Source organism: Lipotes vexillifer, unplaced genomic scaffold (genome assembly GCF_000442215.2).
Source record: "Lipotes vexillifer unplaced genomic scaffold, Lipotes_vexillifer_v1.1 scaffold447, whole genome shotgun sequence".
In the NCBI taxonomy this organism is placed as follows: Eukaryota; Metazoa; Chordata; class Mammalia; order Artiodactyla; family Lipotidae; genus Lipotes; species Lipotes vexillifer.
In genome coordinates this window covers 2,577,556-2,593,974 of record NW_006786302.1, presented here as the reverse complement: position 1 = coordinate 2,593,974, position 16,419 = coordinate 2,577,556, and the positions used below count along the sequence as shown (strand labels likewise).

Here is a 16,419-nt window from a genome sequence, read left to right as displayed (position 1 = left end):
TAGTTTCCTTTCTGAAAATTCTTTTTTATTTCTTAGAATTTTTCATTTGATTTTATAATTTGTGCAGACATCGTCTGAAATACTGAAAGTTTTATTTGCCCAATCTTTAAAATACAATTAGCCCTCTTTGTTTTTAGGTTCTGCATTCTAGGATTCAACCAACTGCAGGTTGAAAATATTCAGAAAAAAAAAAGCCCAGAAAGTTCCAAAAAGCAAAACTTGAATTTGCTGTGCACCAGCAACTATTTACATAGCATTTACATTGTATTAGGTGTTATAAGTAATCTAGAAATGATTTAAAGTATACGGAAGGATATGCATAGGTTATATGCAAACGCCACAACGTTTTGTATAAGGGACTTGAGCATTTGAGGATTTTGGTGTCCTTGGGGGTCCTGGAACCAATCCCCCATAAATACCAAGGGACGATTGTAGTTATTCTTCTTATTTACTTTTCTTATCTTATTGAACCAACCTCAAGCACTTATAACATTGAATAATAATTATGGAGATCTTTTGATACATTTTTGATTTTCTCATGAATTCTTCTAAGTTTCACTATTAAGAAGAATATTTATTCTGGGTTTCTGAGCCTTGTAGTTACTTTTATCAGGAGTAGAGACTGAGTTATATCAAATGATTGTATCATCTATTAAAATGAATGTATTATTTTTCTTCTTTAAAAGGCAATTACTTTAGGAAATTACATTGATAGGTTTTTCTAATGTTGAACTATAATTTCATTGCTTAGTTAAACCCTAGTTGTGTTATATTATTCTTTTCTTATGCTACTGAATATGATTTGCTACCATTTTAGCATTTTTAACCACTATTCTAGTAAGTGGGGTTAGCCTATAATATATCATTTCTTTTTGTTATTACCAGAGTTATGCTAATCTTGGTACAAACATGTTGAGAAATTTGAATCGTTTTCAGTATTTTGGAGCTACTTATTAAACTTTGGTGTAAACACATACAATCTGTAAAAACTATTATATACAGTTTTATGCCAAGGTCTGTCATCACTGTAGACCTAATGCTTTGATTAATTTTTCAATAGATATGGTTTAGGGATTATATTCCTTTCAATCCCAACTTACATGAATTTGGTAATGTGTATTTGTTCTAGCAAAACATCCACTTCATTTAAAATTTCAATATATGTTGGTGTGTGTGTGTGTAAACACATATGTACACAAATATATATATGTACATACACACATTTGTTTAGGTGCATAATTTTAAAATTTTCTGTGAAGGTAGCTATTACTCCTTTTTTCTTCCTAAAATTTATGTCTATCAGAATGTAAATACTTGCCTGTGTTGGCAGTATTTTTTTTAAAAGTCACTACCTTTAATTAATTAAGCCTACTTTTTCTATCGTATTAATTTATTTAATCCTTATTAATTTTTTTTCATTCATTCTTGGGTCTACTTGGATAATTTTTCCTAGTCTCTTGGGTTATAAACATTTTTCTTCTCTTCTTTTTTTTGAAATATATACTCATTTTAATGTCAGACACAAAAATTTCAGAATATCCCTTTTTAGAAGAATTTGCTCGGAACTTATCCATTACATCAACAACTTTTTTTTTTTCCCTGAATTTTATTTAATTTACTTTTTTATACAGCAGGTTCTTATTAGTCATCAATTTTATACACATCAGTGTATACATGTCAATCCCAATCACCCAATTCATCACACACCGCCCCCCCCCAGACCCTTGCCACTTTCCTCCCTTGGTGTCCATTTATTTTTAAACTTCATTATACTTGTGTTTAAGGTTAAGAAGTAATATGAATAATACTTTGGCTATTCACATGGATTTTTGGAATTTATTACTCTCATTGTCTTTAATATTTAGTTTATAATTTCAGATGTCATAGATGGCATTGGAATGCCTTTAAATTCACATTTGGATAGATTTTGTAATTTTTATTATATTTTTAATTTCAAAATTGGTTACGTATTTGTCAGTGAATGTGGCTTATTTACGTTCATCTCTGGGGAATTTGGCACAGTGGATGCAAGAGGTGGGTTTATCAGTTCTGATCTCAGATGCAGAAGAGGAATATGGGAAGCCTTATTGTCTGTAATGACTGAAGCACAGGCAGATTTAGTGTATAGAGTTATAACACATAGGTTGAAACCATGAGAAAAAACCAAGCAGCCAGTCAGGAAGGTCAGAAACATCTTTTGAGTCGGTGAGTTTCTCCTGTAAGTAATGAACACGGAAAATATTTGGTATGGTGTTTCTTTAATGTGAAGGAAATATCAGATAGTCGAAGTCTAGTTTTAAGAGAACTCAAGCAGATAGTGCTAACCTTCTAAATGTTGGAATTTAAAATAATAATCCTTCAACCTTTACTCTCCAATCCCAGCGCAGTAGGATTTGGGCAGCAGAGCAAGCGTTGGTAGCTAGGAAGCTTTGCCTCTCCTAAAGCAGCTGGGGCCCCAGTGGGAAACTCTCGTGGTTGGGCATGTAGGGAAATGGTAGGATCCATTATGGACAAGCTAGGGAAGTTTGTTTTAAATGGGAGTGGCATTTATGTTTGAAATACATTAAAATCACTAGTGAAAATATTTTAAAGATTCTAATATTAATATGTTTAATGAGTAAGTGGATGTTTTAAAATTATGAATACCAAGGACTGAGCCTTTTCATTCAGCCTGTTTCCAAACTCATGGTCCCTTTATTGGCAGAGAGATCTTCCTTTTCATTTTCACCAAGTCATCCCCCTGCTTTAACACATGAATGTTCTTTTGTTTGTTCTGTTGTGCTTTAACCCTTATGAGTCTTAAGTCTGAGAACCTCTACCTGGCTTTCAAAACCTTCTTGACTAACATATTTCTCATATTTTTCTAATACCTTGTCTCAACTCCTGGCAAATCAGGCTCTCCATGATCCTCTCATGAAGCCAAAATGCTTCAGATTTCCATACGTGAAATTTATAATTCCATGTCTGGCCTGAATGCTTTGCCCTCCTCCCTGCCTTTGTAAGTCCTTTTCATCATTCCTTGAGTTCCAGTGCAAGGTCAGCCACCTCTTCAGTGAAACCTTTCGGGTGGCACCTCTTTCCTCTCCTTTCCTCTCCAGTAAACACTAGTAGTGTAGAAATAAGCTCTTAAGAGTGGATTGTCTTTTAATAATGTTCCATAAATGTCACTCTCTTCTCCTCATTATAAATAGCTAAAGAGCAAGGGTCACGATTTAAATTTCTGCTTCCCCCAGGAAAGTCCCAGAATAATTTGTATTACAAAAAGTGGGACCTCATTCAATACTATAGGCTGGCTGGGGGCCAGTTAAACCAGACAGCAGATGGCACTCCTCCACTTTACAGATTACGAAATTGACATTTAGTCCATTCAAGGATCCTAAGCCATCAGCTTCAAGCCTTACATGAGTGTTTCTCAATTTTCAGGAGTGTTCTCTTCTATAGATGAGTTATTAAAAAGTTTAATGAAACATTTCTTTCTAGAAAAACGTAAGGAAACCACTGAAAAGTGTTCCACATCTTTTTAAGGATATCAGTGTATAGGTAATCTTTAATCTGTAGTGTTAGTTTTTAGAGCTACCAATTACATAATTGAGCATCTGTGTTTTAATAGTTGGCAATATATTCACATTCTGTTTACACAATAAGATATGTTATCTCCTTTGGAATAAAATAGGAAAAAGAACGCAAAGCTCAGCATTCGCGATTCGCTTGTGCAGTTTGTAGTACATAATAAAGGATCTTTCATGAAGCAGGTGTTCAGTTCATATTGCTAAATAAATATGAGCGACATCAGGCTCTGGGGAAAAAAGAACAGACTTATGTGTGAAGAGCATAAAAAAGGTTCTTGATGGAATAGCAGATTTTCACCCTCACACATACTCACAGCTGATAACTTCCACGTTAAAATTTATAGTGGTAGAAATGGTAGAATTTGTGTGTAAGTTTTTACTAGTACCCGTCCAACCTGAGTTAGAGCTCTACAAAGCTCTACAGAGCTCTACAAAGTTAATTACTCAACTTCTGATAACATTGCAGGGGAGTGCAGTGCTTTTGCAGGATTGCAGTGAAGAAAGTAGGAAATTAATTAAGAGAGGACACTGAACTAGAAAACGTACTTAAATTTTTGGTAGTTATTATCACTCTGTATTTCCTTAGCAAAGAAGTTAATGTATGAGTATATTAATAGTAGCTAACCCTCATGCAGTACTCACTATGTGCCAGATATTGTTCCATGTGATTTATAGCCATTTAAAATTCATAATAACTTGTTGAAATATGTTCTATTATCATCTTCATTTTACAGATCAGGAGATTAAGCAATAGAGAGTCCTGTAACTTGCTTGAAGTCACACGAAGTGGAAGAACCAGGATTAGAATCCAAGCAATCTGGCTCCAGCATCCCTGTTACTAACCATCTAGCTATGTCATGACTTAGAGTTTACGACCAAAATGTGTGACCAGCTGCATCAAGAATAACAAATATAATAATCGTCAAACTATGTGACATCAAGCATTGTAATTTTTACGTTAGGAGCTGTATGACAACAGACATTTAAGAAGATGTGGTTATTTTGACCTTGACTTAGTTCTCTTTTGAGAAAACTGTGTGAGCTGTACAGGTCTGAACTGAGTGAGAAAACAAAGGAAATCAGATGCAAGCCCTTCATGGAATCAAGAATTGCTTTTTGTGAAAAGAATTCAAATATACTGCAGAACATAAATCAGGTTGAAACGTAGGGTAGACTGTATTTATGATAAGCTGTTTTGTGTTCGTCTTCCCTTGTTTCACAGTCTATCCTGGAGACTATTCCAGATGTGCCAGCTCATTCCAATGGCTCAGCAGACCCTGGACAGTCGGTGCAGAACGCAGTGAGTGGTGAGTGACACAAACTCCTACTGAACTCAAGCTGTGTCTTTTTGCTTTTGTGCTGGCACTCAATTCAGTGAGAAGTGAATTTCTGAAAGCGAAATGTAAGTGTGTTTTCTCCCCTTTTTGATTCTGTCACCCGGGCCTCTCCTCCTGTCACCTCCAAACAGCCCATCTGTCATACCAGATGAAACTAATTGAACCAGATTGGAAGCAGAATTTTTTCCACCTTTACTCCCACTTCATCATTTAGAAACTACTCACTTAGGCAGTGTCTTTGATTTAGGGCCTCTCTCACAGGTAATCTGGATCTGCTTAACAGTATCAAGCAGACCAGGAAGCAGACCACTTCCAAGAACCTCTAATTATGCTCAAGTAAATGCAGCAGCAGAGCAGCTTGTGATATACAGAGTAACAGGGTTAGCTTTTAAATGGGCCTCTTCCACTTGAGCATTGGATACTCTGCATGGGCTCAGTATGGAATCTCAAATCCTCCTTGTAAGAAATAGGCCCCTTTAGGCCACACTTTTGTGATTCCTCAAAATTTTCCCTAAATAATGCACCGTCTTCTCAGATACAGCAGAACCCCATACTTGCAGCATTAGCTTCAAAACTCAAATAAGTTGGGGTGATGAAAATGTTCTAAAATTGATTGATGGTTGTACAACGCTGCAAATATCCTAAAAACCGTTGACTATACACTTCAAATAAGTGAATTCTAGGCATGTGGATTACATTTTCATAAAGCTCTTTCCAAAAAAAAAGAAAAATCGAAGAGAATGGATTTGCTGTAAATTATTCCACATCATTCTATTTGCTGCCATATTGTTATTCAGTTCAACTCATACCACTAAAAGATAAAAGTCTGCCTGGAGTAGTCTGGTGATTTGGAGTATCGGCCCATATAATGAACACTGTCCAAAGAATCTGTCCATAGGTCCTTAAGAAATTAGCATTTTATTTAACAATCTTACTCTGATTTGCATGCAAGCCTCTGTATGATGAGTGAAAATCTTAACTGTGCCCTCATTATTTTCTAAGTTCTTACTGTATCCATTTATTGTGTTTTAATTCAGTATAACTGTTTAGAATTTTAAATTTGTTGATTTACAAATTTCTCTGTTAAACTTTTAATTGAGATTAACTAGGTCTTCTGTCATTTCTATCTATTGTTCCTTTTGTTCTGTTTGGTTTTCATTTAGTCACTGTCTATAGAAGAGGGTAAAAGAGATGAGCTCTTTTTTTTGCAATCAAATAATTCTTTTCATGACATATGAACAGTTTTGCCAGGCAATGAAACAAGATGGCAAGCCAAACTCTTAGTCAAAAATCAGATTTAGGGTTTACTCAAATGATTTCACTTGTTTTTGGTAAGGAGTCTATTGTCTTAATTTCAGACTTGAGAGAAACATGGATACGGGACAGTACTTGTCACCCATTTAGCTTTGTAAGGTGCATCATACGAGGTCAGGTAACGATACAGAATCACAGAATTAGGATTAATTCACCTGAAAAAATCTAGCAGTGAAGGGCAAACTGAATTTGAACAAATCTTAGGAGGCACAGTTCCACAGTTTGGGAAAAACCCAAGAGGAATGAAAGTAGGCAGGAATTTTCTGTGGGGCCTCACCCTTTCTCCCTCTGCTTTAAGCTTTTGCTTCCCCAGTAGCAGCAACGTTGGGTCTGGATGGACTTAATTTTAATATCATGAGAATATATAGAAATATTTCATTTTGGTCTTTCTAATTAATCTTCAGTGCTTTTCATGAGACATAAACATCTAAAATTAAAAACATCAGATTAAATAGAAAGTTTGCTTGGATAACGATTATAGAAGTTTGTTCATGTGGAAATCTGATGACACTACATTAATTGCTTAACTGAAATCATTCTGGGTGAGTCTAATGCTTTTCCTGGGATGTAAACATTCTAACGTACTTATGGATTAACTTGTAAATATTTTGTGCTTATTTTACAGTAAATGGTATTGATTGATTAAATGGCATATTAAGTATTCCACATCCTCTGTTCTTTAGATGATGAATATCTGGAAAAGGACATTCCACTACAAGCTGAAGAGCTGTCCTTTGAGGTATCTTATTCAGAAATGGTTACAGAGGCTCCAAAAAGAAATAAATTTAAGAAGTCAGATTTTAAGAAAGAAGACTATATTTTACCTGTAAGTAAAAACCTTTCATGACTATTCCACTAGCTTCCTGTGACTTCTCTGTGGGACAAACTAGGATTTTTTAAAAGAATTTCTTTGTGTGTGCACAAGGGCATGGGGAGAGGCCAGGTATCAATGTTGCATCACACCAGGGACATTATTTGTTGTGCAGTACACAGCCTGCCTGGCTGTACCTGGCAGCCCTGGGTTGAGGAAGAGTTGCTAGGGTATATGCTTGAGTACTGCTTTATAGATGAAATAGGATTTCCACTTGGCTTGTGTGCTTTCATGCACTTTATATCCTTACGTTACTTATAGGTTGATGCCAGTTCTAACTGTAACTGTATACCTACTTGTGCATTAGAAGCCACATGTCATGACGGGGCACTGCAGAAAGTCACAGTCATTGACAATAAGAAGTGAGAGCTGGGCTTCCCTGGTGGCGCAGTGCTTGAGAGTCCGCCTGCCGATGCAGGAGACGCGGGTTCGTGCCCCGTTTCGGGAGGATCCCACATGCCGCGGAGCGGCTGGGCCCGTGAGCCATGGCCACTGAGCCTGCGCGTCCGGAGCCTGTGCTCCGCAAATGGGAGAGGCCACAACCACGTAAGTGCCCCCAAAAAAAAAAAAAAAAAAAAAAAAAAAAAAAAAAAAGAAGTGAGAGCTTATAGGGCAGACACTAAAAACTCATCAAAAATAAATTCAAGAATTTGTAATATTATTATGGGATGGGAAAGTAGAGCTACATACTTCATTAGCCTGAAAGCCTCATTATATATATCCAGGATAATTATATTCTGAAAGCCCAATACAGGAAATATGCTACGCTGATCTATTTGCTACTCAGTCAATGCATTTGTGAAGAGTTCAAGAAGTGGAGTCCTGAATATTCTGTGCTGATCAGGGCTGGAGGCCTGATGAGCAGGGCTCAGGCAGTTTCAGGGCTAGAGGAATGAGTCATCTAGAACCAGGCAGAGGCTTTGCCCCAGGTGGCCTGGACCATTCCTGTGATGGAGGGGAAGAGGACAGGGCAAGAATTGTAAGACCCACCAGGTGCCTTCTATGGGCCAGACACTGCAGTAGGTATTCTAGTTCTCATCATCCTAGTGATTTCTCCCATTTTACAGTTGAGGAAACTGACGCCCAAACAAGCTAAGTAACATATCCAAGTCTTCACAGCTAATAGGAGGCAGAAACAGGATTTAAACCTACACGTATCCATCTTCAGAACCCCTCCTGGACCCTATGCAGCCTCTATGTCGGAGGGCACAGTGGCATTCTGGGACAAAAGAGGGAACCCGGCTCTGGGACTCTGGTTGCAGGGGGAGTCCCTCTGAATCTTTGGAGAGAATTATCCAAGAGAGGATGCTGACCCCCAGTCTCCTCATCATGTCTGTTTCCTCCTGAGTTTGGGCTCACCTGGGGTGCAGGGCAGCCTCCCATGAAGAGCTCTGCATAGGGTGTAGCACGTAGTGTCAATAATTGCTCAGTAATGATTGCAGTTCTTGTTGTGTTGCTGTTGTTGTTATGTGTTATTGTCATGTGGGGCCTTGGTCTCAGAAAGAAGGTAAAATAACCAAGTGTTTAATAGCGCAAGGTATGCCTCAGACCACACCCTATGTTTTGTTGTTTAGCTTTTAAATACTTGGAATTTCAAAGAACAGCTGTTGAATGAATGAGTAAATGAATGAATGAATGAATTGGTAGATGCTTTAAAAATCCCAAGGAAGCCCTGGTTTAGGGAACTCCTATGGAGAATGTATACTTACAACTTTGTAATTTAAATAACTATTGTATATTTCTACTTTAGCCATTTTCTTTCAATACCAGGTTTTCTGAGAGCAAAGTATTTGTTATATATTTTATATATATACTTAAGTATAAAATTTATATTTTACTTATTATGTAATTATATATTAACTTATATAATACTTATATTTTATTATTATTACTTATATGTAATATTTCTGTTATTTATTACAAGAACAATCTCTTTTTAAAGGTCTTACTTCTTATAGTCTTCACTTCATAGTATTTCTGGACTGTTGAAGGGTTTTTTATTGTTCTTTTAGTGTATTTTGTTTCCTAGTGTGGAAATGGAGAATATAACAATATAATTGGCTTCAAAATGATAGTAGAATTATTTGGCACTTTCTATGCATTTTTCTTTTTTAAGAATATTCTGAATTACCTAAATTTGATTTTTAAGGTGGAATAACTATTGTCTCAGCAAGCAGGTGCAATCAGTTTCAGTTGAGAAATTACCTACATTCTTTACATCACAGTTGTGATGATGACGTTATGGTATACTTCAGATCACTGTTTTGTTTCAATTTAGTGTAGTAGTGATCTGCAGATGTTCTAAAAATCATATTCATAATCTTTCTGTGATGCAGCATGCTCCTCAGAGATTTTTTTTATGAATAGCATGTCTTGCTGTACAGATTTAGAATGTCCAGGTGGCATTTGAATGAAGGTATAATAATTTTCCTTTGCCATAAAAAATAAATATCCTCAATATGTATTTTAGAAATTTATTGTTCAGAAAACCAGATTTGGCCTAACTGAAGCAGGAGATCTGTCTGCTGAAGACATGAAGAAAATCCGCCATCTCTCTCTGATTGAATTGACGGCCTTTTTTGATGCCTTTCGTATTCAACTAAAAAGAAACAAAACGGAGAAAGTAAAAGGACGAGGTATTAAGACTTATTCTGAAAACAAAACAAAACAAAGACTTATTCTGGCTTTAACACTTTGATACATGGGAATAAGACGGTGCTTTTCTGATTCTTTTTTCTTTCTCGCCTATTTTACAATGAAGACAGTGGGATTTTTGGAGTTCCTCTTACAGTCCTGCTGGAAAATGACCGAAGGAAAGATGCTGGAGTGAAAGTTCCCCTTGTGTTACAAAAAGTGAGTTCAATGTAAATAAAGGGGGAGTTAATAGAGCCCTGTGCTTGCAATGTGCTATTTGTAAACCCACTAATGAGTTTTCCTTTAGATTTAAAGACACTAAAGCCCCATTAGGACTTGGGCCTTGGTGATTTCCAGGTTTCCTCCATACATCCACATGACATCCACAAACACTTGGGCATGTCTGCCTTGCTGAGAACTTCTGGAGCCTGTTTCATTGTCTGATCATAAAGCATCAGGTGATGAGTGCAGATGCTCTGTCACATGGCTTCCTTCAGTTATATTTCTTTGAATATTTAAAAAATGTTTTTTGTATGGATGTATGTGTTTGTGTGTGTGTGTGTGTGTGTGTGTGTATTTGATTATTCTGTCCCGTATAAGAGATGACTTAATTATTAGCAGTCCATTTACTAATCATACAAGTATTTGCTGAAATATATCACAGGGTGGGTGTTTTTAAATGTGTATGTATAATTGTTTAAATGAATTTTCCAGACAAAGCTAAATAAAGTCTAAAAATCAGCTTATTCTGGTGGTGTTTGAGGTATGACTGAGAAGGTACGATCCACTTAGACAAAGAAGAATTTTGGTTTGGGAGGTTTTGAAACTGATATTACCTGAACTATCGTATGTGGTTGTCTCTGTGACCATCACTGGTTAATGGCTCATTTGCTTCTGTGTCACGTTTTTTTATAGCCAGCAATTTACACTGGTTTAATTATGCATTTATTCAACAGTGACATCCGGTGGCACAAGTAAAATTCCAAGCCCTAAACACAAATCTTGTTGAATTTTCAATTCAGTTTTTAAATGATATGTGAAAATACTGAGTGAGGAAACATACTTACTTTATTCACAATAACAATTCTATGTCTCTTTACGATCTTCCTTAATTTTGCTGCCAATACCTCAAATTGAGCTGCTCCTCAAATCAGGTGATTGATTGGCTGCCAATAGGAGCAGGGAGGATGGCAACCAGGGGGCCAGAGGATGCTGGCGACACCCAGTGTGCGCGTCTGTAGGGCACCTCCTCTGCACCTGGCTGTCTGTATCTTGTCATGTCTGGACAGCACCGAGCAGCCCCAGGAGGTCGGTGTTATCATCTCCCTTCTACTGGTGAGGCAACGGAGGCATTGTAGGGTGAGATAACTTGCCCGAGAACACACAAGAGGTAGACGCAAAAAGGAGCGCAGTATGTATATCCAAGGCCAAGTCCATGGTGACTGTAAGATTTCCTTTCGTTCCTTGGATTAGAACCAGAATAATGCCCTTTGTCCTCTAGTGAAAGGACAGAGTCTGAAGAAAATGCATAAAAATCTAAGGCTGAGAAGATTCAGCACAAGAATTTATATCGTTAAGTAGGTGCAAAATCCTAGCACATGGAAGGTGCACAATAAATGCTAGTTAAAACTAAATCTGGGTTTATCTTGTATTAGCATCTCAATAGGTGCTAGCTCTAGTTACTGCTCCTCATTTAAGACAGCTTGAGGCATTGCTCTTCTACTCCTGTGGGAGAGTCTTTTCTTATGAACGTGTTTCTTCCTCCTAAATATCTACGTCTCTTCATACCTACAGGAGCTACCTTAGTTCCAGGCACCATCATTTCATGAAGGGAAAATAGCAGAGTCTCTGGATCCTGCTCTTGCTATGTGGACGTGGGCAGATCCTTTCTCCTTTCCATGCCTCAGTCTCCTCAGCAGTAGAATGGGGATTCCACTAGTATCCGCCTCATAGGATCATTGTGAGGGTTAAGTAAGTTAATGTACGTAAAGTGCTGAGAATGTTATCCGACACATAGTAAGTGCACAATCAATGTTAGTGTTTATTATTATTTAATAATAAACTATCATCATTACTATGAGAGCTCATGAGACCTATAAGCCTTTACAGTATGTAATCCCTTGGTCAGATTTCGAGAATCCCTATAGTTTCTTAGCCAGAATAGTGCAACTAATGATAGTAAATTCAGGGTCTTTTCTTATCGGTCAATCTGCAGAAAGAGATACAGTAATCAGATCTTAAAATAGTTAAGTGGCAGTGTAGTTGCTTGGTTAAGAGCACAAGCTTGAGAGAGTTGGTGCCATTACTTTTGAGGTTGACCCTGGGGAAAGTGGAAAACAGCTCTAAGTCTCCATTTCCTTATTTGCAAATTGGAGGCTAATGTTGACCTCCTGGGAGAGTGTGAACACTTAACTAGGCGTTCAAGTACCAGGCATGTATATATGCTTGGTAATGTATCGATTGTTTTCATCATCATTATTGTTTCAAATGTTTGTGATCACATGGAAGTATTTATTTTTGTAATGTATCATTGCTTTCCAGTTCTTTCAGAAAGTTGAAGAATCGGGTCTGGAATCTGAAGGGATTTTTCGGCTTTCAGGATGTACTGCCAAAGTCAAGGTACCAAACATTTTCTCTCTTCCTCATTAGAGATCTCAGCTAGCTAGACCCAAGTTCGCACAGGCATCAGGTGTGTCTAGTTGTTTGTTGTTTTTTTGATACTACCACTTGGCCCTATAGAGCTTTCCTCAATACCTGTGTTCCATGATCCTGAGTTGTGTATTCCTTTAAACTAAAACAACAACAATAAAAAGCCAACAACAATGAAAGAACACATCAATTCACTATCAAAAACTGCTGCTTGTCTTTAATTTGGTAAAGTTGAAATGTCCCATCATTGTTTTTTGTGTTAAATACTTTAGCTTTTTTGTGTTCCTCTCAGTCATGGAATTCACTAAGCCAGTATTAGATGATCCCTGATTTCCATTGTCAATTGCTTCAAACTTAGAAACATTCTTTGCCTTTCCTTTTAATGGAAGTCCTTGTAAGAATTTGTAGGAATGGCTGTAACCACTAGAACACTCACTCAGCAGTTCTAAAACCCAATTCCATTTAAGGTAATGTTAGTTTCTACATATAAAACCACCCATGCAATGTGAATTCCTTTACTTTCCTACTTCTGTACGGTGGGACCTTTAAAAAAAAAAAAAAAAAAAAAAAAAAAAAAAAAGAATTGTTAGAGAAGAAAAGCTTTTCTCATAAATTTCCAGTAAGATATCCCACTTTGTGAGCCGGTGCGCATCCACGATGAAGAGTCCCTCCCTGCCCTGTACACTCCCCTGGTGGGTGGGCATGGAAACTTGAGCAGTTCTCAATAATGAATCCTTGAGAAAAAAGTCTCGGGGAGAGGGAAAAGTGAACTTGGTTGTGTTTGAACTAGTAAAAGGAATTGTGTAGGGGCAGGAAAGCATCTCTTCACTAATTCATCTGGGCACATGTTTTGGGAAATTCTAGTTGTATCAGAAGTCTCAGAGTTTTTATATAGATGTATGATGAGATATTTTTCAAAGGGGAAACTGAGAGTAAATAGGCTGTGTCTATTGGAAGCTCCAGAAAGCAGGTGTTGGGACAGAGTTAGGAGTAGAAGACGGTTATTGAGGGACCGTGCTTCTCAAGGATCAAGGGGGAGGAGGTGGGCTCGGGCAGGCTGAGCCGCAGACTGGGTGCAGGTGGGACTCTCTCCCTGTGCCCTGTCAGCCCCACGCTGCGCTGTCACTGCTGGGGCTGCCTGCAGGGAAGGGCCTGAGGCCAGTCAGAAGGTGCCAGCAGCTGGGGAGTCAGCTACCTGCATTTTTTGCCGATGAACAGCCAGTTCTTTTTTGAAGGGAGACCTGAGCAGTGCTCTGCACTTTGCCAGTGACAGAGGGATCAGCACATTTGGAGGGGCTGTGACTTCCCTGGAAGTAGAAATTACTAAATACTGGCACAAGTTCATTAGGAAGGCAGGAAAATTCCTAGTGGATCCTTAAGGTTTGTCCTCTCTGAATGGGATCTACTTTTTGTTTCAGGTTCTCACAGGTGTGGTTTTTATATATACTTCTAAATAAATGTATCCTAAATCTGAGGACAAAAGCTGTTACTAGTTTTGGTTAAGTCTTTGTGGTTATATCTGTAGAGTCAGAGAACCAAAATGAAGTCAGGAAAACGGATTTCCTAAACAGAATTAGACTCCATCCCTCTAAACCTCCCTGTATAATAGGGAGGTTGTATTCGCACATATTCTTACTGACTCTTTCTGTGTGTGTGTGTGTGTGTGTGTGTGTGTGTGTGTGTGTGTGTGTGTGTGTGTAGGGGGAACATAATGGATATGACTTAAAATTCTATTTTTGAAAATAATCAAAAGGAGACAGCATTGCACGACATTTCTTGTGTGTATGAATTTAAACATCATAGCACAAGTTGCCTTTCTTTAGCTAATCTTTGACTGAAAAATACTTATCAAAGGCCAATAATTCATTTAACATGTTCTCATAGGCACATGCATTCCTGAACCACATTTAGGTAAAAGTCCCTTTTGGCCCTTAATAGGTTTTATGTAGTTTTAGCCTATTTATTCCATCTCTTATTAGTCCAAAAAATGTAATCCAGATGTTTTCGTGGTTTAAGCTCCAAGAAAGCCAATGTAAAAGAACTCCGGGCCAGTGAACAGAAACGGGGGTATTGCAGTTAGAAAGGCATTGTAACTTGATATAGTAAAGGGGCCTTTATTTCTCTTCTTTGTTCAAACTTTAAACTTTAAAAAAAATTTTCATCTACAAATGTGCTTGGGGAAAGAAAGTTAAAAAAAAAACCATTGTAATTATCCTCAAATTGTACCAAGTGGATGACACTAACACTAAGGTATCATTATGAAGAAGCCAGCCTGGGTTGTGCTTTCAAGTCCCGGTTAGACTCACAGGGGAGTAGCCCTGGGGGATGCTGCTGGTTTTAGCCGCACGGGGCACATAACTGCCCAGCCCCATTCCTGGATGTGAGGCCTCAGATCATTTGGAACCAATTTAATGCTTTGGTGTTTCCAGTGATTTTCTTTTCCAAAAATGACAGAAATTTGAGCCAAACCCCAGGGAATATATTTCATGGAAGAAGGCAGACTGGTTTGACATGCACGGTTTTCTTTTTTGACTCGTGTCAGTTATTCGGAGGCTGCTCTAAATGTTTTATAGTGATGTTACCTGGTCTGCTGGTTTCCCTTCCTGAACCGGTTTTTGAAGCTGAAAGCAGGTTATTTGCATTTTTATAAAATTACCTCAGAATTGGAAGCAGGTTAGATATTTGCTCAGAGGAGATTGAAGGACATGGCTCCTGACCCTTGCCTGGTGTTCTCATTAACAGTGGACAGAAAGCATGACTTTTTTTTAACATGTACACGTCTCTGGCAAGGAAAACTCAGCCCCTGGTTCATATGGCCTCATGTTTAGGACCACTGTGGACATGCCAGCTCTGCTCCTACTTCCACTGTGCTCTGGTCCAGACTTCTCCGTTTGTCTCACGCTGGCCGTCTAGACAAGACGAGGTGCTGTTATTACCAGAATATCCACACCACATACACATGGGTTTCCCGTAGTAATAACACTAGAGGTTGTAGCAGACCCAGACGAGGGGAGGGTAAGTGCAGCCAGCATTTCCTGAGCACTCTCTGTATGCAGGCCCTGCCCCCTGAGCTCTACATTGTAGTATCCAATTTAATCTCTGTGAGGTTGTTCTAATATCCCTCTTTAAAAAAAAATATGATTGCTCTTGACTTTATTTTATTTATTTATTTTTTAAAATTTTGGCTGCACCACACGACATGTGGGATCTTAGTTCCCCGACCAGGGATCGAACCCGTGCCCCCTGCATTGGAAGCTCGGAGTCTTAACCACTGGATCGCTGGGGAAATCCCTAATATCCCTCTTATGGAGTGAGAAACCTCACAGGCCTACGACTAGGCAGTTGTGGAATTGGGATAAACACCTAAAGAATGTGGTTATAGAGCCTGCCCTTGACCCTGGTGCCATGTTGCCTCTTAGGTGGCAGGGAAGTAGAGACAGGTTAGAATCACCTTAGTGTTTCAGGTAGCTTCCTGTAGCACAGGTCTGTGGGCAGTGGATTTGAATTATTCTGCTCTTGCCAATACTTCCTGCCCTCTTGCAAAACAGTGGGCCGGAAGTATTGGCAGTGGTACCAGGCAGTGGACAGAAAACATTTACTCCTCCCCCTCTATTTCCTGTTAACAACACCTCCATCTGCCTATTACTCCAGCTAGCAATCTGAGAGTCATCCTGGACTGGTATTTCTCCCTCTGAGTCTCATGTTCAATCCATTACTGATTCTTGAGAATTTTCCCTCCTAGGCGTTTCTTAAATGCCACCTCTTCTTTCTATCCTACAACTGCTTATCCAGGTTAAGTCCTCGATGATCCATCACCAGAAATGGTGCCCTAGCCCGATAACTGCTTTCTGCATCTCTGGCCTGCTTCCCAGCCAGTGCCGAGCTCCGAGCTCCCCCAAATCACTTTTCCGCCTGCCTGTCAGGAAAGATAAATCTCACCTTGTCATTCTCTAGCTTCTCTTACATGTTCAAGGCTGGAAGACTTAGGCGTCTCATGAGAATAAAGCAAAGGCCTTAAGGATTTTCAGTTTCCCCTTTTTTTTTT

General features: G+C 38.5%; 1 protein-coding gene across 1 annotated transcript in view; it reads left to right on the top strand.

Annotated features, from left to right (window-relative positions):
* Positions 1-16,419, top strand: part of ARHGAP28 (Rho GTPase activating protein 28) — a 67,633-nt gene that overhangs the window by 26,771 nt on the left and 24,443 nt on the right. Inside the window, exons 5-9 of the mRNA XM_007458451.1 lie at positions 4,792-4,876; positions 6,904-7,046; positions 9,562-9,727; positions 9,853-9,944; positions 12,267-12,344. Of these exons, the coding sequence (XP_007458513.1) occupies positions 4,792-4,876; positions 6,904-7,046; positions 9,562-9,727; positions 9,853-9,944; positions 12,267-12,344 (564 nt within the window). The remainder of the gene's footprint in view (positions 1-4,791; positions 4,877-6,903; positions 7,047-9,561; positions 9,728-9,852; positions 9,945-12,266; positions 12,345-16,419) is intronic.